Below are 24660 nucleotides of genomic sequence, written 5' to 3'. Positions count from 1 at the left end.
ATGAGTCCTTCATCCTGATCTTGGCCGTTTATACTTATAAGATCTGATCAAAATCAGTTCCCAATGTGTCTTTTAACTACAACTGTCAAAAATTGTGGGCACATCAGAATGAGGACAAGATCAGGGCAAATGACGCATGTTTGAACCAGGTACAAAAGTGGCTTGAGAGACAGAGCTCAGGATTAAAATTAGGAATGTCAGTCACATTGATGTTCCACAGACACCAGTGACAAGACACCTTAAATTGGGAAGGACGGGCACATGGTATTGCCTGGAGCGGAATCAGTAGAATGGTATCAAATACGTCAAGCATGTTTGCTGCCATTCCATTCGCGCCGTTCCAGCCATTATTATGAGCTGTCCTCCCCTCAGCAGCCTCCACTGACACACTTTTATTTTATTGCTTTGTCAGGTGAGCTGGTCAGTTGAATTTGCTGTTAAATAAAATAAATCTGGAGGCATAACAACGTGGAATGGACTGATCACTACACTAGATGTTCCTACATTACGGCAACCAACTTTTTAAGGGCATGTACATTGTCCGTTGTCTACACTTCTGTTTCATATCGCTGGGTTGGGGAGACAAACACATATTCTCTGATTTCCCCTCATGATTCATGTCTGCATAGTGTCAGTGCTAAATCCAAAGAAATATCCTTGCTGCAAAAAAAAAATCCTCAAAAGAAGATATTTGTGATGCTATCCCATGCTAAACAATGTCAAAGTCCTAATCCTTAAAAGGACAAAGATCAGAAAGTACCTATGATTGAAGATTAATGTATTTATATTCTAAACAATAGCCAGTGGTTTGGAACATTAGGAAACGCCAACATAAAAGTGTCTTAATAGGGCGTTGCGTCACCACAAGCCAGAACAGCTTCAATGCACCTTGGGATAGATTCTACACCTTTCTGGAACGCTATTAGGATGTCTACTGCTGACTACCAGAATTTTGGTATCTTATAAGGATTGTATGTAATTATCACAAGACATCTAGTGTTTAGTTTATTAATTCAAACATTTTAAAAAACAGGCACATACAGTCTGGGACTTATTTCCATTGTGGTCTTCTTGAGACAAGATGGCTAGGCAAGATGCAACATTGTTGAACACAGTATGACAGCGAGATGATTATAAAACTAAAACAAAGCAGAGGAACATATCTTATCATTGCAATTACATCGTATAGTACATTCTAAATGGGCACAGAAGGCATCAAACAGTTTTTTTACTTTATTTTTAAAGCTGCCCACACTGGACAGTTTTCAGTTTTTATGGGCAGAGGCAATTCCTCTCCGAGGCTCCTGTATACAAGAAAATACCTTTCCCAGCATTACTCCTGAACCTGTATAAGCACACATTTGCAACACCTGATCAGGTGCTGTGAGTGAGTGTGCATCCCTAATATGGAGAAAGTAATTAGTTAGATTACTCCTGTAAACCAAACCCAGTCCATGGACTCACTTTCAGTACTACCCTGATCAGCTTGTTCTGGGCAATCTGAAGCTTCCCCTTCAGAAGCTTAGATAAGCCCCCAAACCAGGAAGTACTAGCATAGTCAAAATGGCATTGAATGAGGGCAGTGGCTAACATTCATGGAGTCCTTGTCAAACCACTTGGACTTTTTTAGCCAAAACGCAGTCCTGGCCGCCATAACCTTCCCTAGCACTTTAGTGTCCATGCTCACACCTCCCAGGCTTACATCAAGGATGCGTCCCAGGTAGCTAACAGAGATTTTAGTAGTCAGCACCTCACTCCCTAACTCCACTCTGATTTCAGAGGACCTACACAATTTAGGTCTGGACCCAAAAATAACTGCGCCAGTTTTACTTAAGTGCAGCGCATCATCTCTAAGCCATTTGTTAATGTTAGTAAGCTCTGTGCTAAGTATGCTCTCCAACATATTTTTACTTTTATGAGACAACATAAATGTATAGTCATCCGCATAAAGGAAAAGACGGCAAGAACAAGCATCGTTCATATCGTTTATAACAGTAGAGGCCCAAGCACGCTCCCTTGCAGAATGCCAAAACTAATTGGTTTTGTCAGAGACAGTGAACCATTAACCTCTTCCACTTGCTCCCTACCTGACAAATAGGACTTTACCTAGCCCATAGGGATACTGCTTAACCCTAGTGCCTCTAGTTTGGAGATTAGGAGACAGTGGTTAACTGTATCAAAGGCCTTCTGTTGGTCAAGCAGTACCATTCCACACAGATTTCCCTCATCAATCTCTTTCCTGATTAAGTCAGTCAAGTAAAGTAGATGTGAATAAGTGGAGTATGTTTCTCTGAACCCTGACTGAAAATCATACATTAGACTTGGTTGACATATTCATAAATTTGCTTATGTACAAATCTCTCCAGGATCTTTGATGGTATACCGAGGATAGATACAGGCCTATAATTCCCAGGGTCAGACTTTATCCCCTTATACAGAGGTATAACTTTAGCTTGTTTAGTCCCTGGGAAAGATGCCTTGTTCAACAGAAAGATTAACAATATAGATAATAATATCAGCAGAATCTCTAAGAAACCTCACAGGAATATTATCCAGGCCTGTGGTTTTTGAGCATTTAAGCTTCGCTAGTGTACTGGCTATTTTAGCTGTTGCTACCTTTACAAAAGAGAATGTTTGGCTCTGCATAATACTTATTGACTTGATTGTTTCCGTACAAACCAGAACTGGTGGGCAGCTTGCTTATCAGCTTACTGGCAACAGAAGTTAAAATAAATCAAATAAAATTTTCCCCCTGATGTTCAGTTCAATACTGTTTAGTTTGTTTTTGGTAGAACTACTACAACATAGTTCCTTAAAATGATTTCCAAAGCTTTTTAGGGTAATTTTTGCTCTCAATGATTTTAAAAATCAGCAAAGTAACCCCACTTAGCTTCATCCATCCTTCTCTGTGCTTCATTTGTGACGTTTATATAGGAGAAGAATCAGGCTGCTCTTGAGTCTAGAATGTCATGATTAAACCAAGGGCTCGCTCTGCTTTACCCTGACCCGTCTTAGGGGAGCCATCACATTCACCACATCAAGGAATCTACATTTCGCTTCCCAGGCACTGTCTACCCCTACACTATCCAGCACAGGTGACCAGTCAAGTTTACCCACTTGCTCCCTAAACATTTCAACACTGTTGTCTAACAGTTTAGTGACACCTAAATACATCTTTAAAAACTCTCCTTGTGCAAAATGTAATAAAAATCAGACAACAATTTTTAGTCAAATCATACTTTGCACTGTTTCACATACCCTGGTGGGATCTTTTATCATTTGGGTCAGAGCAAATGGTATACAGAAGTGCATAAATATAGTCATCCGGTTGGGCTATCCAGGTTGGGTTATCCCTTTTGCAGACATCAGTATTGAAATCACCTAACAAAATGATTTCCTTCACCAGGGAATCACTACAGTTTGACAATTTAGAGACCTTAATAGAATGCATTCTGATTGGCAGGCCGTAACACACCCAACAAAAATCGTCTTGTTATTGGGAAACCAGACATCCAGCCAGACAATGTCCACATCATCGATTAAATCCAAACTGACTTTATAAGCAATATTCGAGCTTACAAAGGCAAATAAACCCCCACCGTTCTGATTCCGATCCTTCCTGACAGAGTAATTGCCCATCTCAATTTCTGAGTCACGAACAGATGAATCCCACCTTCTCTGTAAAACATAAGTCACCCACCTCTGATTTGCGAACCAACAGGCAGATCTCATCCATTTTCAGTAGTAGGCTTCTGACGTTTAAATGTAAACCTCGCTGAATTCCCGATCCACTTGTAACCACCTCTGCTGCTATGGAGCACCCCTCCCCAGGTGCACGCATTGCCAGCTCACCTACCGCTGCTCTGTCGTCCTCACCACCACGTCCCCCGCCTCTGGTGGCCTGTGCGCTGCTGTGGAGCCCCCCTCCTCTGGTGCGCTCTCCATCCTAGGTGAGTCCTCTGGTCACACTCCACCTTCGATGCTCACACACCCCGCGGTACAGCACACCGACAGCGAAGGTAAGTTTCATTGACCCCATGCCCAAATCTAGGACGGCTGCATTTTAGATTAATCAACTGCACGCATTCCAAACATACCAAAGCTTTGCAGTTAGTCTCAACCCAACTTTTGCAGGAGGTGCATAGGCCGTTTAATGGTGTTTGTGATAAACTGAGGTGGAGGGCATTGATGGATATCACTCAATAGGAGAAGGCATAGAGTTTTTATAAGATCTCCACAATTAATTTGTGATTTCTTACTGGTCTTGGATGATCGTTTTGGTTTGTGCCATGGTCTATTGAAAGTTTGGTATATAACATTCCTTCCAAATCCGAAGTGCTGGATGCCATCAAAAGTGTTGGCAGGACTGAGAAGTTGCTGAGAATTCACCATTCTTTCATCTAGATGCAGATGCAATTATTTCCAGTGATGTTTAAAACAAACAAATTAAAAGTGCTGCCACCATGCTAAATTTGCCAATTGCCATCTTGCGCACACTTTTAGTGGCCCTTGAGTACAGCAGATTATCACAGGTGTCTATAATTATCTCTGGTCGTCTGTGCGGCCTTATCACGTGGAAGATTAAATTAGATGATTTTAAAATAATAGGTATGACAAAGACGTAAAACATTATCCTAAATATAAACCAGCAACTTAGTGAATACCATTGGTGTTTGATATGAGGGTTTAAGCATTAAATATACTTTAGAAATGCACATGCACTATGTCAATATGCGTCACACTGGTGGCGTTTGTGAAAAAAGTCAATAGTTGAAAGAGTTGATTGAAAATATTGCCAATGATTATTTAATTAATTTGGCAATGTTCTCTTGAACATATGGTCTATCTGCTAGAAACTCATGAACAATATTGACACCGATATAAAAATGAATACTATATATGGATATATTTTTTTTAAAGATTGGTAATTAACAAGAAATCAATGGCAAAATTACTGAAGATTCTGGTAAGTTTGATAAATGACCAGTAGCTTTGCAACCCTAATGTCACCACATCAATGTTTTCCTTGTCTCTAATTGAAATCACTACAGCCCCAACACAGGGGCAGCGGAGGAAGCATGGGCTCAGCTCTCTCCCGACTAGCACTGTCAGGGCACTGGAAAATTGGATAAAGGGCATTGGACTGAGTAGGTAATGTCCAGAGGCATTTTTGATTGTATCCTGACCAGTTTCTGTCCCTCGTAGATGCATTGATTTGAGGGGAACTAAAAACAAATGCCTTGACTTGAGATCTTAATTGCAACCAGAGCAGCCTTGTTCACTGAGAGTCAACAAGAAAACTAGAGCTCTCCGCCTAGCTTCCTGTGTACTAATTAACAGCTTTCTGAAGGTTGAACTCCTACTTTTAATTATGAAAGGCTTAGTGGTGATTAAAGCCAGCAGTCATCTATAGTGTGATAGGCAATAGTGTAATTTTTATTTTGTAGCTTTTTTCTCATGTGCTATGCTTTGCTTAAGGCAATGTCATGAGTCATGACAACGTTCCACATTTTCTGATGTCTCTGTGTCATTTCCACTGTCTCTCGTCACCATCTTACGGTGGAGAGTGCAGGCCAATGGAGCTGCAGTAAACAGTTCTACCTAAGAAAACTGCATTGGTCTTTGTTTGCAGTCAGTGTCCAAAACCTTTCATGTGCCCCCTGCATGCCCCAGTGCTTACCCTCGCCCTGCTGGGTACCTTACACACAAAAAGGGTTCCAAAAGGGCTCTGCGGCTGTCCCCATAGGAGAACTCTTTTTTTGTTCCATGTAGAAACCTCTGTGGAAAGGGAACCCAAAAGGGTTCTACATGGAACAAAAAAGTGGTTATTTTTGGTTCTAGATAGCACCTTTTTTTCTAAGAGTGTACTGTAATATCCTCACACTCATCAACAAGTCACACAATAACCCACATGGCGTTATATACACGGAAGAAAACGAATAAATAAGCCACATTGCACAATATTGCCAAAATCTTTGGAAAATGCAAATATCTTTGCAGAAATCATTGTTTGTGCCCATCTCTCAGATGACATGATTGAAGAACTTTGCTGACAATGCACTTCAGTTCCATCCACCCTGAATAGCTAAACATTAATTCAGGTTTAAGTGAAGGAGCAATATTCCTCTCTGTTCTCCCTCCCAGCCCCCAGCCCAGTCACACCAGACCACAGCTCTTATCACAAGCCTGTAACTCTCCAAGGACAGGCTCTGAACAGTAGAGGTCAGCCAGTCTGGGAGGAGGAGTTGTCAAGAGGGGTTATATTTAATTTACCTTCTGTTAAAAACATCTGAGGTCGATGTCCGTGGCCGCGCGAAAAATTGTTGACATCAACACATTTGATTAAATAAAACCCTGTGTGTTTACACTAGAGACTTCCTGTTTTTGCATGGGCTGCATCACATCAAGGCCCAGGATTCCGGTCTGGAAGCACGCTTTCAAATTACCAGAGGATAGTTAACTAACCTACGGCCCAGCAAGACAATTCCCATAGACGGCCCCATAGAGAAGCCAAATTAGAAAATTCCTAATAAGAGACTTTAGTCATAACATGCATTGAATTATTCAAATGACTGTCGCTGATGCCGCCCCCCCCATCACTCACAGCCGAAGATAGGAACATTTTATATTCATACTCTGACGTTATGAGCCCAGCTGGCGAGGGGGAAGTGGTGGTTGGTTTGTTTAGCTGTCCACATGCTTGGCACACTCCCTGAGCTGGCTGAGTTCCTGGAGAATGTTCGCATGATCCAGCTGTCTGTCCATATGCATAGTAATCCCAGTAAAACCGGATCTAGAAAGATGGCAGCAAATTGGAAATGGCGTATGTGAGTGTGAGTAGTGTACGTTGAAAACAACGGTTGGTCATCTTGGACGCTGTGTCCATTTCTTTAATAGCTCAATGGTCGCAATCCACTGAATCAGAATTGTTTGAGCTAGTAACTATTTGGATCTCACTATCGAAACCTGAGACTCAGAGGCTCCACAAGAGTCGTCTGAAGGTAACCCGGTACTGGGTGGTAGAAATGAATACAAGTGAATATTGGGTAGAATGTGCCAAAACAAAAGGGGTTAAATATATGTAAAAACAAATATATATATATAACACCTTAGCTTTCTCATATCACTCAGATACAGGACAAACACTTAAAAACAAACATTCTTCCTTTTGATTTGTTTTTTTTGACTGTTTTCCAATGTATGAATGTGTTATTCAATGCATTTCTATGGGTTAACAGCAGTAAGGCCAAATTCAATGTTTCATCAAATAATGTTTTTATACTTTGTTTATGCCTACAGGGGTTCTAAAATAAAATAGCAAAATGATCAATGGTATAACCATCTGAAAACAATTCCATATGTTAGCTTAGTAGATATCACCCTCTAAAGTGAGTTGAGCGGACGGGGGGTGAATTCATTAAATTGGGATACATTATGTCTAGTTTCTGAAGTCAGTTTTCCCTTCAGTTCTCTCTTTCTATGTCTGCTTTATTGCTAACAGCTGTGCCTATTTCGGTTGCTACATTTTCTGTTGTTTCAAAATGTACTCCTGCCAACCCCTATGCAAAGCCTGATTCATGAGTCACCAAATAAAAACAGACTGGCTTTATGGAGGTGGTGGGAGTGATGGGGTTAATTATATTGCCTCCCGAGTCTATTGCCTACCCGAGTGGCACAGTGGTCTAAGGCACTGTATTGCAGTGCTAGCTGTGCAACTAGAGATTCTGGGTTCGAGTCCAGGCTTTGTCACAGCTGGCCGCGACCGGGGAGGCCCATGGGGCGGCGCACAATTGGCTCCAGGGGGTTAGGGAGGGTTTGGCAGGCAGGGATATCCTTGTCTCACCGCACACTAGCGACTCCTGTGGCGGGCCGGGCACAGTGCACGCTGACACGGTCACCAGGTGTACGGCGTTTCCTCCGACATATTGGCGCGGCTGGCTTCCAGGTTGAATGGGCATTGTGTCAAGAAGCAGTGCGGTTTCGGAGGACGCGTGGCTCTCGACCTTCGCCTTTCCCGAGTCCGTACGGGAGTTGCAGCGATGAGACAAGACTAACTACTACCAATTGGATACCACGAAAAAGGGGGTGAAAATAAAAAAATAAAAAAGGTACATTTTCTAACCAATATACCTAAATTACAAGTAAAAATGCAAGAAAGGCATTTCACTGTACTTGTGCACGTGACATAAAACTATGAAATAACTCATGAAATAATGTAGTAACCCCCCAAAAAGTTTTAAACAAATCAACAAATATTTTGTATTTGAGATTCTTCAAAGCTTTGCACACTCTTGGCATTCTCTCAAACAGCTTCATGAGGTAGTCACCTGGAATGCATTTCAATTAACAGGTTTGAGCCAATCAGTTGTGTTGTGAGAAGGCAGAGGTGGTATGCAGAAGATAGCCCTATTTGGTAAAAGAGCAAGTCCATATTATGGCAAGAACAGCTCAAATAAGCAAAGAGAAACGACAGTCCATCATTACTTTAAGACATGAAGGTCAGTCAATCTGGAACATTTCAAGAAATTTTAAAGTTTCTTCAAGAGCAGTTGCAAAAATCATCAAGCGCTATGATGAAACTGTCTCTCATGAGGACCGCCACAGGAAAGGAAGACCCAGAGTTACCTCTGCTGCAGAGGATAAGTTAGAGCTATCAGCCTCAGAAATTGCAGACCAAATAAATGCTTCAGAGTTCAAGTAACAGACAGATCTCAACATCAACTGCTCAGAGGAGACTGCGCCAATCCGGCCTCCATGGTCAAATTGCTGCAAAGAAATCACTACTAAAAGGACACCAATAACAAGAAGAGACTTGATTGGGCCAAGAAACACGCGCAAGGGACATTAGACCGGTGGAAATCTGTACTTTGGTCTGATGAGTCCAAATTTGAGATTTTTTGTCCCAACCGCTGTGTCTTTGAGAGATGCAGAGTAGGTGAACGGATGATATAATATAATAATATAATAATATATGCCATTTAGCAGACGCTTTTATCCAAAGCGACTTACAGTCATGTGTGCATACATTCTACGTATGGGTGGTCCCGGGGATCGAACCCACTACCCTGGCGTTACAAGCGCCATGCTCTACCAACTGAGCTACAGAAGGATATCCGCATGTGTGGTTCCCACCATGGAGCCTGGAGGTGGTGGTGTGATGGTGCTTTGCAGGGGACACTGTCTGTGATTTATTTAGACTTCAAGGCACACTTAAGCAGCATGGCTACCAAAGCATTCTGCAGCGATATATCATCCCATCTGATTTGCGCTTAGTGGGACTATTATCTGTTATTCAACAGGACAATGACCCAACACACCTCCAGGCTGTGTAAGGGCTATTTGAGCAAGAAGGAGAGTGATGGAGTGCTGCATCAGATGACCTGGCCACACAATCACCTGACCTCAAACCAATTGAGATGGTTTGGGATGAGTTGGAACACAGAGAAGGAAAAGCAGCCAACAAGTGCTCAGCATATGTTCCTCATGAAGTTGGTTGAGAGAATGCAAAGAGTGTGCAAAGCTGTCATCAAGGCAAACGGTGGCTACTTTGAAGAATCTAAAATGGCTACTTTCCATATGTGTTATTTCCTAGTTTTGATGTCTTCAATATTATTCTACAATATAGAAAATAGTTAAAAAAAATAAAAAAATAAAGAAAAACCCTTCAATGAATAGGTGTCCAAACCTTTGACTGGTACTGTCTATATACAGCTCCAGAATAAATTAAGACCACTGCAAAAATATCAGTTTCTCTGGTTTTACTATTTATAGGTATGTGTTTGGGTAAAATTAACATTGTTTTATTCTATAAACTACTGACAACAGTTCTCCCAAATTCCTAATAAATATAGTAATTTAGAGCATTTATTTGCAGAAAATGACAACTGGTCAAAATAAATTATATGCAGTATTGTCAGACCTCGAATAATGCAAAGACATTTTTAAACAGCACAATACTAATGTTTTAATTTAGGAAGAGTTCAGAAATAAATATTTGGTGGAATAACCCTGATTTTCAATCACAGCTTTCATGTGTCTTGAAATGCCCTCCACCAGTCTTTCACATCGATGTTGGGGGACTTTATGCTTCTCCTGGCGCAAAAGAAATTCAAGCAGCTTGGCTTTGTTTGATGGCTTGTGACCATCCATCTTCCTCTTGATCACATTCCAGAGGTTTTCAATGGGGTTCAGGTCTGGAGATTGGGCTGGTTCAGGGTCTTGATCTGACGGGGTCTTTATCTGGTGGTCCTCCATCCACACCTTGATTAACCTGGCTGTGTGGCATGGAGCATTGTCCTGCTGGAAAAAACAATCCTCAGAGTTGGGGAACATTGTCAGAGCAGAAGGAAGAAAGTTTCCTTCCAGGACAACCTTGTACGTGGCTTGATTCATGCTTCCTTCACAAAGACAAATCTGCCCGATTCCAGCTTTGCTGAAGCACCCCAGATCATCACCGATCCACCAAATTTCAGTGGGTGTGAGACCTGGAGAGGCCTACAAGCCACAATGTCTTGCACCCACTGTGATGATCTGGGGGAGTCGCCTCTTCACTGTTGACATTGAGACTGGTGCTTTGCGGGTACTATTTATTGAAGCTGACAGTTGAGGACTCGTGAGGCGAGTCCTCAACTAGACACTCTAATGTACTTGTCCTCTTGCTCAGTTGTGCACCGGGGCCTCCCACTCCTCCTTCTATTCTGGTTAGCGCCAGTTTGCACTGTTCTGTGAAGGGAGTAGTACACAGCGTTGTACAAGATCTTCAGTTTCTTGGCAATTTCTCACATGGAATAGCCTTCATTTCTCAGAACAAGAATAGACTGATGAGTTTCAGAAGAAAGGTCTTTGTTTCTGGTCATTTTGAGCCTGTAATCGAATCTGCACCAGATACTCAACTAGTCTAAAGAAGGACAGTTTTAATTCTTCTTTAATCAGCACAAGTTTCCAGCTGTGCTAACATAATTGCAAAAGGGTTTTCTAATGCTCAATTATTAATTATCAACTTGGAATAGCTAACACAACGTGTCATTGGAACACAGGAGTGATGGTTGTTGATAATGGGCCTCTGTACGCCTACGTAAATATTCCATTATACAAATCTGACGTTTCCAGCCATAGTCATTTACAACATTACATGTCTACACTGTATTTCTGATCAATTTGATGTTATTTTAATGGACAACAAAAACAAGTTTTTCTTTCAAAAAGAAGGACATTTCTAAGTGACCCCAAACTTTTGAATGGTAGTGTATATAATTATTTCATTTATTTCATTTCATTGTCATTTAGCAGACACTCTTATCCAGAGCGACTTACATTAGTACATTCATCTGTAGATAGCTAGGTGAGACAACAAAATATCACAATCGTAGCAAGTACCTTTCCCCCAACAAAGTTGTTCAGCAAAGTCAGTGCTAGTAGGAAAAGACAAGCACTCAATGCACTTGGGGTAGGCAAAACCTTCTTGTTAAATAGATGAACTTCAGAACCTTTCGGTCTGAGAGATTTAAACAGGTCAATAAACATCATGTGGTGATATAATAGTATAGCTAAAGTACTGTATGTTTTAGAGACTCCTGTACATAACAATTGTGTTACTGCACATGTCAGTTGGTTACAGGTTTCTGGATCAGGAAAAGTGCAAAGAGAAGTCGTTTTCCTGCCATGGAAACCATGATGTATTTCAGAGTGCACCGGGTTCAATCTGAAGCAGTCAGAGTTGGCTTGTATAAGTGGGCCTGATTTTTGTCCTCACATGAGCCTTGCTCGGTCTACATGTATTCAGCTTGTTGGCTCTTACCTTGTCTCCTGGGCGTGGTCTCAACACAGACACGTGGTCATAGCCTTTCGACAGCAACACCCACAGAGCGTCCAATTTGCCCTGCAATCACAGAGCAGTACACAATACCAATAAGACCTTTTAAGATGCTTTTTGTTTTTTTGTGGGTTTGTGTGTATTGTGACTAAGTCACTATACAGCATGTATATTTTACACTCCATAGTCATACTTTCGAACTCAAACCACAACTCCACAATTTTGTCATTGAATGCCTATCTGTCACCAACAAGAGGATTCACTTTGTAGATCGTAATCCGATTTAATGATAAAACATCTGACTCAGATTATTTCAATTTTCCTCCTCAAAGCCAGAGACTGAACAAATGATATTTGATCATTGTGAATTCTGCAAAGACCCAGCCACTGCTAAAAGAGGTTGGAAAATAATCTGTTTTTCTTCACAAAACTGCTAGCTCTGCAGCCCTTGTCTCTTGGAGGTCAGTCAAGTGTGTATCTGGTTTATATTAGCTATCCCCTGCTGACTGTCAGGATGTATAGAACAATGCCTTTAACTAGCTCCTGGACCTGTGTGTAGGGGCACCATGCCAGTGGTCACCTAAGGACTAGGACACCAACACTCAAATATGCCACATGAAATTCCTACATAGTCAACTCCAGCTTCAACCCATCCCATCAGTCTATACACAAGATATACAAAACCCTCCCCTCTGGAAACCTTCAAATCTTTTGGGGCATGGACTCTACAAGGTGTCAAAAGCGTTCCACAGGGATGCTGGCCCATGTTGACTCCAATGCTTCCCACAGTTGTGTCAAGTTGGCTGGATGTTCTTTGGGTGGTGGACCATTCTTGATACACATGGGAAACTGCGTTGCTGTTCTTGACACAAGCCTGTGTGCCTGGCACATACTACCATACTCTGTTCAAAGGCACTTCAATATTTTGTCTTGCACATTCACCCTCTGAATGGCACACATACACAATCCATGTCTCAATTGTCTCAAGGCTTAAGAATCCTTTTTTAACCTGTCTCCTCCCCTTCACTAAATTGATGTAAGTGGATTTAACAAGTAACAACAATAAGGGATCATAGCTTTCACCTGTATTCATCTGGTCAGTCTATGCCAAGTTCATAATGTATTGTACACTCAGTGTATATAATATAGGAAGCCATGTTGTGTATGTGATTGCACTTGACAGCTTTGTGTGCAATGCGTTTCTTTTATATTGGCCATGTCAATACCTTGATTGGTGAGTACCACTTGTGAGGGCCTGGAGGCTTGCGCATGCCATTATTGAGAATGCGGGTGGGGGACTGTATGAACTCCTGCTCAGGCATTTTCACCCTGGCATTCTTTGCCTTCTCCAGTTTGGCTCCCTCCTCAGTAGAGCCTTTCTCACCCCAACGCACCTGACAAATAATAACAAGCAGAGATTTTTAAACATGTCTCGCTTCATTTCAACCTGGCACATTCAATTTGTCACGGTCTACACCTGTTGTTTATGAAGCATAACAGTGAAATGCTTACCTAAGGGCCCTTCCCAACAACTCAGAGAGAAAAATTGAGGAAAAATAACACAAGGAACAAATACACAATGAGTAACGATAACTTGGCTATATACAGGGAGTACCAGTACCGAGTCGAGGTGCAGGTGTACGAGGTAATTGAGGTAAATATTTATAGATAATGAACATTAGCAGCAGCGTATATGAGGAGTCTAAAAAGTTAGTGCAAAAAGGGTCAATGCAGATACTCTGACCAGCTCTTTGGTTAACTATTTAGCAGTCTTATGGCTTTGGGGTAGAAGCTGTTCAGGGTTTGTTGGTTCCAGACTTGGTGCATTGGTACTGCTTGCCATGCGATAGCAGAGCAAACAGTCTATGACTTGGGTGGCTGGAGTCTGATCATTTTTGGGTGCTTCCCCTGACAGCGCCTGGTATAGAGGTCCTGCATACTGGTGCGTACTGGTGCGTACTGGTGCGTACTGGGCCGTCCGCACCACCCTCTGTAGCGCCTTGCGTTCAGATGCAGAACAGTTACTATACCAGGGGGAAGAGGCATTATCCTGAGGGGGAAGAGGCATTATCCTGAGGGGGAAGAGGCATTATCCTGAGGGGGAGAGGCATTATCCTGAGGGGGAAGAGGCATTATCCTGAGGGGGAAGAGGCATTATCCTGAGGGGGAAGAGGCATTATCGTGCCCTCTACACAACTGTGTTGGTGTGTTTGGACCATGATAAGTCCTTGGTGATGTGGACACCGAGGAACTTTAAGCTCTCAACCCGCACCACTACAGCCCCGTCGATGTGAATGGGGGCGCCCTCGGCCAACCACTTAGCGTGTGCTTGGTTGTTTGCCATTGCTGATCTGTCAAACAGAGTTCCTAGATCAAATAGCATGGAGAGAACAGCTGTAGATTGACAGGCGATTGAGGGCAAGTACAGTATTATGAAATCAGCTTGTCAGAGCTTAAATACAGCCGGGTTCCAGCGAAGCTCACCTCCATCCTTTTGATTCCACCCACACCTCTGCCCCCATAGTAGGAGGCATCGACCGTGGGCCACTTCTTCTTAGGCATCCCATCTTCTTCCTCATCCTGGGGGGGGGGGGGATAGTGTAAAGGTCCCACTCTTTCACTCTTTGCACAATGTCCCAGACAGGGTTAATAAAAATTCAGGGTGTGAGATAATACATAATTTCATACAACACTGGCACTGTCGGTTCTGAGGTACAGCCTATACACCAAGCACTCTGCCTCTCCATCTCTCATATACCCTACTCACAATCTAATATTTCAAGCCCTGGGTATGATTTCCTTTTTATGTCTAAATTAGTCTCCTTCTCCTCTCTCTCCCCCTCGCCTTCTCCCGTCCAGTCCATGGCATGCGTCAGATCAGAGGAAATGACCGAGCCCACAGCCCCCCTCATGTTTCAGCTCTTTAATAGACCCAGATTCACACTAATCGAATCCATCAGGCCTATGATCAGGGCCTGCCAGAGAGGAGGCGGAAATAACAACAGGCTGACGCCATTGCCCTCACAGAGACACGGACAATGGGCAAAAAGCTTCACAGAAAACTGGAGGAGATACCTCCTGTATGATTTAATTGAATTAGAGGAGTGGGGGAGATGATTACTTCACACTTTTTGTGTACATTCTATGTGCTTGTTAATGAGGGGATTTTATGACAATATCTTACACAAACTTCTAAAAAGACAGATACATCTATGATATACAAGTTGAGAAGAAAAGTACATTGGACTGTCACTACACACCTTTTTTGGCTGCCTCTCTATTCCTTCCTGACTTTACAACCAAAGTTGCATCCAAAAATGGAACAAAGGATTTATACTAAAAGGAAAATAATTTCAACCTTATTAAATGAGTATGGGCTGTAAAAACTGTGTCATTAAAAATGAGTCACATATGACCTGGATAGAATTCCATTGCTAGTTGAGAATGTTTTGTAACTAGAGTCATTTGCGATGCTGTATTATTGTGAAGAAAATATTATATAAGAATTATTTGATTAATCAGATTAGTCAGTGAATTCCCAGTGGGATCTCAAGAAAGGGACTCCAAAACAGATGGCTCTTAAATAAGGCCTTAATTGAAAGCTTAAACTAAAAAAAGGAATCCCATATAGTGATCTAAACAGACAATTATTCTCAGCTTTATTATCATCATACAGGGGAGGTATAGAAATGGATTATCAGTTTGTACAGTGACCAGAGATGGGTCTGTTCAAAGAAGCTCTCGTGCCTTTTTATCAGAATGTGTTTGCTGAGAGTAAGGGCTGGTTTAGGACAAGATGAGCTGAGGGGAAAGACAGGGCTTCATAGTGGGAGGGTGTTGTCCTCATGACATGGGTGGAAGAAACATCTTGGTCATATGTCAGTCTATAAAACCCAGGGGAATATTAAAAGGTCAGTGAGTTGAGGTTATTGAAGAAAATGGACCATAAGCAATGGGTTCCTACACCTATTAAAAACTCCAAATGGATGTGCTACATGTCAGCCAGTCCACTATCCTTGTAGCCTAGTTTTTTCTCTCGTGGATAGGGAATATACATCAAGGATAACTGTTGTTCAGTAAAAATAAAAATAAAAGAATGTGACTACTTTAACTATAAAACAAATGGCTGCAAGTGTATTTATGTTCTGCTTAATGGCCATTACATAATTTAACAGCCATATCATTGTGTAACAGTGAGTGAATGGAAACTTTTCTTCTGGAGACTAATAGAAGATATAAAATATATTAACCCCCCAAAAGTAATCAACATCAAGGGTTTACCTACCGAACTGTCTTCCACTACCGCTGGTGGGGGTTCATGGATAATCTATGGTGAGAAAGGGGGGGGGGGGGTTACACTCGTGACATGAATGTAAAAAACAAATGTACTTCAAAAACACATTAAAATATATGTCACAGTAATGTGTGCCAAAAACAGGGTTGCATGAAAACACATGGCTCAGGAATTGTTTTTCTCTCTCCTTTTTCCTACTATTTACAGGGGGGGTGGGGGAATAGTAAAAGGCATGCGAGTCTATGCTCCACACTCACTTGTTTTTCTGTTTTTAGCTATGAGGAAATTCATGAAACCCTGTGTAAAATGTGTTCCAGAAAAAAGGACATCTTTTAAATACCAGCTCCTCCTGTTGGATTTTGGCAGAGCCCTGTGATGATGTATAAGAATATTAAAATCATTGAGATGTTTAGTAAATATTGATCATCTGTATTTTCCTCATTCACTTTGCTCAATCTATAGGAAAATACATGCTTGGTGTATCCATGGCTAAAAAAATGTTGAGCAACTATAACTAAGAAATTAACCCGGTCAAGGCAATGAATATTCCTTACTTGAAATTAGACTTATTTCCCCCTGTGCTTCCCAATCCCAAAGGCTGGGATGCTCTCTGATTTCCCATGGTAACATAGCATCACTCTCCTAAACAGTGCTATAGGCAAGGGTTTCCACTGAAAATAACTGACAAGAACTAAAAAGAGAGAGAGAGAGTAACATATAAAAAAATAAAATTTTCTGCGTATTTCCAACTTTTCTGTTTCCAAGCTTGATGGAAAATTGGTTAAAAAAGTGGTTAAATTGTGATCCATTTTGTCAGGCCTGGCTGCGACGGTTTATGTCTAAATACAAGAACAGCATAAAGAAGCTATATCGTCCTCGACCTTGGAGCTGAGAACCACTGTCCTGTGACCTCCAGTGGAACAAACTACTTCAACCAGAGGGACTAAGTACTTCAGCACACCTTTACCACTGACCTCTGGTGGCCTCTGGGCATAATGGACTAATAAAATCAATTAGAGGCAAAAAAGGCCAAAGAGTCTCATCCTTCACTGACTCATAGAACCCCTCTCACCATGTAAGGGAATACCCCCCTGTATTGGACAAAAATGAATGGCATGTCATTGGCATCGGACAAACCATATACACATTGGCCAATACCACCCAATTCGGCGTTGATTCATCCAAAGTGTATTGCAAATGCCATATGGTAATTGCCAGTTGTAACACTTTAAAAATTCAACAGGGGGCAAATGCGCTCCACCGGGGTTGTTCATATTGGATATGTAACCCAAATTAATGTCCAAAAGTAAAATTTTGAAAAAATGAAATTTTTTTCAAAAACTTATCACCCCTTAAAAAAGTGCTTTCTGGACCGTTTTTCGAAATTCTTTCGATTTTTTGTCAATTACACATGTGTAAGAACTGTATGAATATACTTTTGTCCAATTTTATTATCATAATTTTTTTATTTTTTTTATATGCGCATAAGGAATATGTTTTGTCCAATTCCAATATGATTTCATAGGAAGTCAAAGTCAAAAGTCAAAAATGTCAAAATTTTGTAAAAACTTCACACACCCATAAAAAAGTGCTTTCTGGACCGTTTTCGAAATTCTTTCGATTTTTTGTCAATTACACATGTGTAAGAACTGTATGAATATACTTTTGTCCAATTTTATTATCATAATTTTTTTTTTTTTTTTTTTACATGCGCATAAGGAATATGTTTTGTCCAATTCCAATATGATTTCATAGGAAGTCAAAGTCAAAAGTCAAAAATGTCAAAATTTTGTAAAAACTTCACACACCCTTAAAAAGTGCTTTCTGGACCGTTTTTGAAATTCTTTCAATTTTTTTGTCAATTACACATGCGTAAGAACTGTATGAATATACTTTTGTCCAATTTTATTATCATATTTTTTTATATATTTTTTTAAATTGTGCATAAGGATTTTTTGTGGGCCAAATGACGTAAGAAATTTGACATGCTCAAAAATCCTGCAGAAATGCAAAATTGACTGGCCTGATGAACTCGGGATGGCCGGGCAGTGATAGTTGTTCCTTTCCATCACTCGTTGTGTTGACTTCATCATGTCCATTTTGTGATGTTTTTTCACTATATAATCATATTGCAAGTGCACGTGCATTTGCAATATGTTTCAATGTGCATTTACCATATGAAATTTGACCTTGCTCAAAAATGCAAAATTGACTGGTCTGATGAACACAGGATGGCCGAGCAGTGAGAGTTGTACCTTTCCATCACTCGTTGTGTTGATTTCATCATGTCCATTTGTTTATGTTTTCTCACTTTTGCAAAGTCACTGTGCATTTGCAATATGGTTCAATGGGCAGGTACCATCACGAATTTGTCATGCTATAAAAATCCTGCAGGAATGTGAAATTGACTGGCCTGATGAACACAGGATGGCCTGGCAGTGATAGTTGTTCCTTTCCATCACTCGTTGTGTTGATTTCATCATGTCCATTAGGTGATGTTTTTTCACTATAGAATCATATTGCAAATGCACGTGCATTGTTGTGCAACTGGTAACCCAAAAATAAAAATATGGTTGTAAATGCATTTACCGGTCATTCTGATATTAATGCTCGCTATGGGAACACAGGATGGCCGGGCAGTGATAGTTGTACATTTCCATCACTCGTTGTGTTGATTTCATCATGTCCATTAGGTGATGTTTTTACACTATAGAATCATATTGCAAGTGCGCGCGCATTTGCAATATGTTTCAATGTGCATTTACCATATGAAATTTGACATGCTCAAAAATGCAAAATTGACTGGTCTGATGGACACAGGATGGCCGAGCAGTGATAGTTGTACATTTCCATCACTCGTTGTGTTGATTTCATCATGTCCATTAGGTGATGTTTTTCACTATAGAATCATATTGCAAATGCACGTGCATTGTTGTGCAACTGGTAACCCAAAAATAAAAATATGGTTGTAAATGCATTTAGCGGTCATTCTGATATTAATGCTCGCTATGGGAACACAGGATGGCCGGGCAGTGATAGTTGTACATTTCCATCACTCGTTGTGTTGATTTCATCATGTCCATTAGGTGATGTTTTTACACTATAGAATCATATTGCAAGTGCGCGCGCATTTGCAATATGTTTCAATGTGCATTTACCATATGAAATTTGACATGCTCAAAAATGCAAAATTGACTGGTCTGATGGACACAGGATGGCCGAGCAGTGATAGTTGTACATTTCCATCACTCGTTGTGTTGATTTCATCATGTCCATTAGGTGATGTTTTTTCACTATAGAATCATATTGCAAGTGCGCGCATTTGCAATATGTTTCAATGTGCATTTACCATATGAAATTTGACATGCTCAAAAATGCAAAATTGACTGGTCTGATGGACACAGGATGGCCGAGCAGTGATAGTTGTACATTTCCATCACTCGTTGTGTTGATTTCATCATGTCCATTAGGTGATGTTTTTTCACTATAGAATCATATTGCAAGTGCGCGCGCATTTGCAATATGTTTCAATGTGCATTTACCATATGAAATTTGACATGCTCAAAAATGCAAAATTGACTGGTCTGATGAACACAGGATGGCTGAGCAGTGATAGTTGTACATTTCCATCACCTGTTGTGTTGATTTCATCATGTCCATTTGTTTATGTTTTCTCACTTTTGCAAAGTCACTGTGCATTTGCAATATGGTTCAATGGGCAGGTACCATCACGAATTTGTCATGCTATAAAAATCCTGCAGGAATGTGAAATTGACTGGTCTGATGAACACAGGATGGCCGAGCAGTGATAGTTGTACATTTCCATCACTTGTTGTGTTGATTTCATCATGTCCATTAGGTGATGTTTTTCACTATAGAATCATATTGCAAATGCACGTGCATTGTTGTGCAACTGGTAACCCAAAAATAAAAATATGGTTGTAAATGCATTTAGCGGTCATTCTGATATTAATGCTCGCTATGGGAACACAGGATGGCCGGGCAGTGATAGTTGTACATTTCCATCACTCGTTGTGTTGATTTCATCATGTCCATTAGGTGATGTTTTTACACTATAGAATCATATTGCAAGTGCGCGCGCATTTGCAATATGTTTCAATGTGCATTTACCATATGAAATTTGACATGCTCAAAAATGCAAAATTGACTGGTCTGATGAACACAGGATGGCTGAGCAGTGATAGTTGTACATTTCCATCACCTGTTGTGTTGATTTCATCATGTCCATTTGTTTATGTTTTCTCACTTTTGCAAAGTCACTGTGCATTTGCAATATGGTTCAATGGGCAGGTACCATCACGAATTTGTCATGCTATAAAAATCCTGCAGGAATGTGAAATTGACTGGTCTGATGAACACAGGATGGCCGAGCAGTGATAGTTGTACATTTCCATCACTTGTTGTGTTGATTTCATCATGTCCATTAGGTGATGTTTTTCACTATAGAATCATATTGCAAATGCACGTGCATTGTTGTGCAACTGGTAACCCAAAAATTAAAATATGGTTGTAAATGCATTTACCGGTCATTCTGATATTAATGCTCGCTATGGGAACACAGGATGGCCGGGCAGTGATAGTTGTACATTTCCATCACTCGTTGTGTTGATTTCATCATGTCCATTAGGTGATGTTTTTACACTATAGAATCATATTGCAAGTGCGCGCGCATTTGCAATATGTTTCAATGTGCATTTACCATATGAAATTTGACATGCTCAAAAATGCAAAATTGACTGGTCTGATGGACACAGGATGGCCGAGCAGTGATAGTTGTACATTTCCATCACTCGTTGTGTTGATTTCATCATGTCCATTAGGTGATGTTTTTACACTATAGAATCATATTGCAAGTGCGCGCGCATTTGCAATATGTTTCAATGTGCATTTACCATATGAAATTTGACATGCTCAAAAATGCAAAATTGACTGGTCTGATGGACACAGGATGGCCGAGCAGTGATAGTTGTACATTTCCATCACTCGTTGTGTTGATTTCATCATGTCCATTAGGTGATGTTTTTACACTATAGAATCATATTGCAAGTGCGCGCGCATTTGCAATATGTTTCAATGTGCATTTACCATATGAAATTTGACATGCTCAAAAATGCAAAATTGACTGGTCTGATGGACACAGGATGGCCGAGCAGTGATAGTTGTACATTTCCATCACTCGTTGTGTTGATTTCATCATGTCCATTTGTTTATGTTTTCTCACTTTTGCAAAGTCACTGTGCATTTGCAATATGGTTCAATGGGCAGGTACCATCACGAATTTGTCATGCTATAAAAATCCTGCAGGAATGTGAAATTGACTGGCCCGATGAACTCGGGATAGCTGGGCAGTGATTCTGGTTCATCTCCATGGCTCGTTAGGGTTGATTTCAGAATGTCACTTTTGGTGATGGTCCCTCTCCGTTTAAACATATTGCTAATGTACAAAAGTCAACTAGCAAGTCAGTGTCCATCAGTCAATTAGATGTCATTTTGACACCAAACTGATACCAATTGACACCAAACCCACTTTTTCCAACTCATTTAGAAGCCAACTATCATATATGTCAGAGCAGGCCCATAATTCACAGCGCCTTTAGTTTAAAACATAATAAAAACGTAAAACACATAGTTACGTTCTAGCTGCGGGTCCAGGTCAGACATTATGTGAAGGCCTATGTGAGGCGACCCCGAATCCCGAGTTTCGGCTCGATAGGTCCTTCGGTGCCCGAGTAAAACCCTAATTGGTGCTGAAAATCCACTTTTTTCCATGCCTTGCTATGGGGTCCTTGAATGAGCTATCGGACCGAAACGTTGGGGTCCGTCTCTATGGGCCGAGCCGGTTCCAATGCACCTAGTCTTGTGTCTCTGAGACTTTTCTAAATGTCGCCATTTTCGTAATGGTCAAAATGAATTGAAATCATTGCAAATGTACGAGGCTATTTCTCGGTCCGAGAACCTTCTAGAGCCACCTAACTCACCACGCACTATCGACCCGAGGTCTAGAACAGGTTTCTAAAGTTTCGGAACTCTAGGTCTGACGGTTCTTTTTAGCTCGAACAAAGCTAACTATTGGAGGCACTGTCTGTCTCTACAACCCCCAATACGTCCCTCCTTCCAAGTTGTGTGTCTGTGTGATTTAGTTTTCCTTTGAAATTTTATGGGAAAAATGACTGATTTACAGTTCATGGGGGTTGCCTAATCACACATATGAAGTTTTGGACAGATCTGACTTTTTTAACCCCTCGAAACAGCCCCTGAGACACCAATTAAGGCACTTCCGGTTGGCACAGGAAGCTATAAGTCAACACATATCCTCACTGGGCTATGCTTTTACAGAATCCTGTGTTTTAAGTCCTTACGTTAAGAATTGACTGATTTACACAGGGTTGAATGCACTATGTCTATCAAACTGCAGGCAGGTAATGGAAAAACACTTTTAGGGTGATTTTAACCACTTCCGGTTGGTCCAGGAAGCTTAGAATCAACACAGGTAGACCTCATACTGGCCTGATGGACTGTTATCAAAGACAGGTTCATACGGCATTCATAACCCATATAGACTTCAGGTTGAATTTAGGGGTGCAGGCAATGTATTCCTATGGGGAGAGAAGTCAATGCAAACTATTTGAAGTAAACACCTTCTTTTAACTATTAAGGGTTAATGCCACACGGTCAACGTTAGGCTTGCACGGATCGGAAGGACCTTAGGAACGTACCTGAGGTCGAATTGTGCTTCTCACCCTAACGGTTCTCTCACTGTCACCCAAAAGCAAATGACGTTGTGGGGCAGGCTTCATTTTGGGCCTAATTTTCTAATGGTCGCTGCGCTTAGACCGAGCGAGCTACGGTCAAGCGGGATATCTCGTTGAACTCGGCACGGCCTAGAGATTATTATGTTTATGCCATTGCCTGCTCTCTGTGTCTTTGAGAACCGCACTTTTTCACTCCAGCCTTGCTGTGTGTGCGTGTGAGAGATTTTCTTTGACATCTGTTGGGAGAAATGACTGATTTACAGTTCATGAGGGTTACCTAGTCACACATATGAAGTTTTGAAAAGATCTGACCTTTTTAACCCTTGGAAACTGCCACTGTGACATCATTAAAGGCACTTCCGGTTGGCACAGGAAGCTATAAGTAAACCCATGTCTTGATTGACATAGAAACTTACAGAATCCTGAGTTTTAAGTCCTTACGTTAAGAATTGACTGATTTACACAGGGTTGAATGCACTATGTCTATCAAACTGCAGGCAGGTAATGGAAAAACACTTTTAGGGTGATTTTAACCACTTCCGGTTGGTCCAGGAAGCCTAGAATCAACACAGGTAGACCTCATACTGGCCTGATGGACTGTTACCAAAGACAGGTTCATACGGCATTCATAACCCATATAGACTTCAGGTTGAATTTAGGGGTAAAGGCAATGTATTCCTATGGGGAGAGAAATCAATGCAAACTATTTGAAGTAAACACCTTCTTTTAACTATTAAGGGTTAATGCCACACGGTCAACGTTAGGCTTGCACGGATCGGAAGGACCTTAGGAACGTACCTGAGGTCGAATTGTGCTTCTCACCCTAACGGTTCTCTCACTGTCACCCAAAAGCAAATGACGTTGTGGGGCAGGCTTCATTTTGGGCCTACTTTTCTAATGGTCGCTGCGCTCAGACCGAGCGAGCTACGGTCAAGCGGGATATCTCGTTGAACTCGGCACGGCCTAGACATTATGTTTATGCCATTGCCTGCTCTCTGTGTCTTTAAGAACCACACTTTTCACTCCATCCTTGCTGTGTGTGCGTGTGAGAGCTTTTCTTTGACATCTGCTGGGAGAAATGACTGATTTACAGTTTAGGAGGGTTACCTGGTCACACATATGAAGTTTTGGAGAGATGTGACTTTTCTAACCCTTCAAAACAGACAGTGTGACCCAATTAAAGGCACTTCCGGTTGGCACAGGAAGCTATAAGTAAACACATGTCTTGATTGACATAAACACTTACAGAATCCTGAGTTTTAAGTCTTTAAGTTAAGAATTGACTGATCTATGATCTACACAGTGTTGAATGCAGTCATTTTCACCTTTGAAGGTTATGTACATCAAAACTCCTTTTGGGTCAATCTAACCACTTCCGGTTGCTCCAGGAAGCTTAGAATCGACACAGGTAGACCTCATAGTGGTCTGATGGACTGTCATAGAAGACAGGTTCATAAGGCATTCATAACCCACATAGGCTTCAGGTTGAATTTAGAGGTGCAGGCAATGTATTCCTATGGGGAGAGAAGTCAATGCAAACTCTTTGATGTAAACACCTTCTTTTAACTGTTAAGGGTTAATGCCACAGGGTCAAGGTTAGGCTTGCACGGATCGGGAGGACCTTAGGAACGTACCCGAGGTCGAATTGTGCTTCTCACCCTAACGGTTCTCTCACTGTCACCCAAAAGCAAATGACATTGAGGGCCAGCCTTCCTTTGCGCCTTCTTTTTTTCAAGGTCGCTGCACTCAGAGCGAGCTACGGTCAAGCGGGGCGTCTCGTT

At 41.2% G+C, this 24660-nt stretch overlaps 1 protein-coding gene across 3 annotated transcripts in view; it reads right to left on the bottom strand.

Moving 5' to 3' along the window:
- Positions 1–24660, bottom strand: part of LOC118358329 (anthrax toxin receptor 1-like) — a 56393-nt gene that overhangs the window by 3304 nt on the left and 28429 nt on the right. For all 3 annotated transcript variants that reach the window (XM_035736016.2, XM_035736015.2, XM_035736017.2), the window contains 4 exons: positions 16098–16139; positions 14297–14392; positions 13039–13206; positions 11798–11878 (listed from right to left, as the gene is read on the bottom strand). In XM_035736016.2, coding sequence (XP_035591909.1) covers positions 11798–11878; positions 13039–13206; positions 14297–14392; positions 16098–16139 — 387 coding nt within the window. The remainder of the gene's footprint in view (positions 1–11797; positions 11879–13038; positions 13207–14296; positions 14393–16097; positions 16140–24660) is intronic.

The sequence above is a fragment of the Oncorhynchus keta genome, chromosome 25 (genome assembly GCF_023373465.1).
Source record: "Oncorhynchus keta strain PuntledgeMale-10-30-2019 chromosome 25, Oket_V2, whole genome shotgun sequence".
NCBI lineage: Eukaryota > Metazoa > Chordata > Actinopteri > Salmoniformes > Salmonidae > Oncorhynchus > Oncorhynchus keta.
Note: the sequence above shows the minus strand (reverse complement) of the source record. Positions and strands in the feature narration are given on the sequence as shown.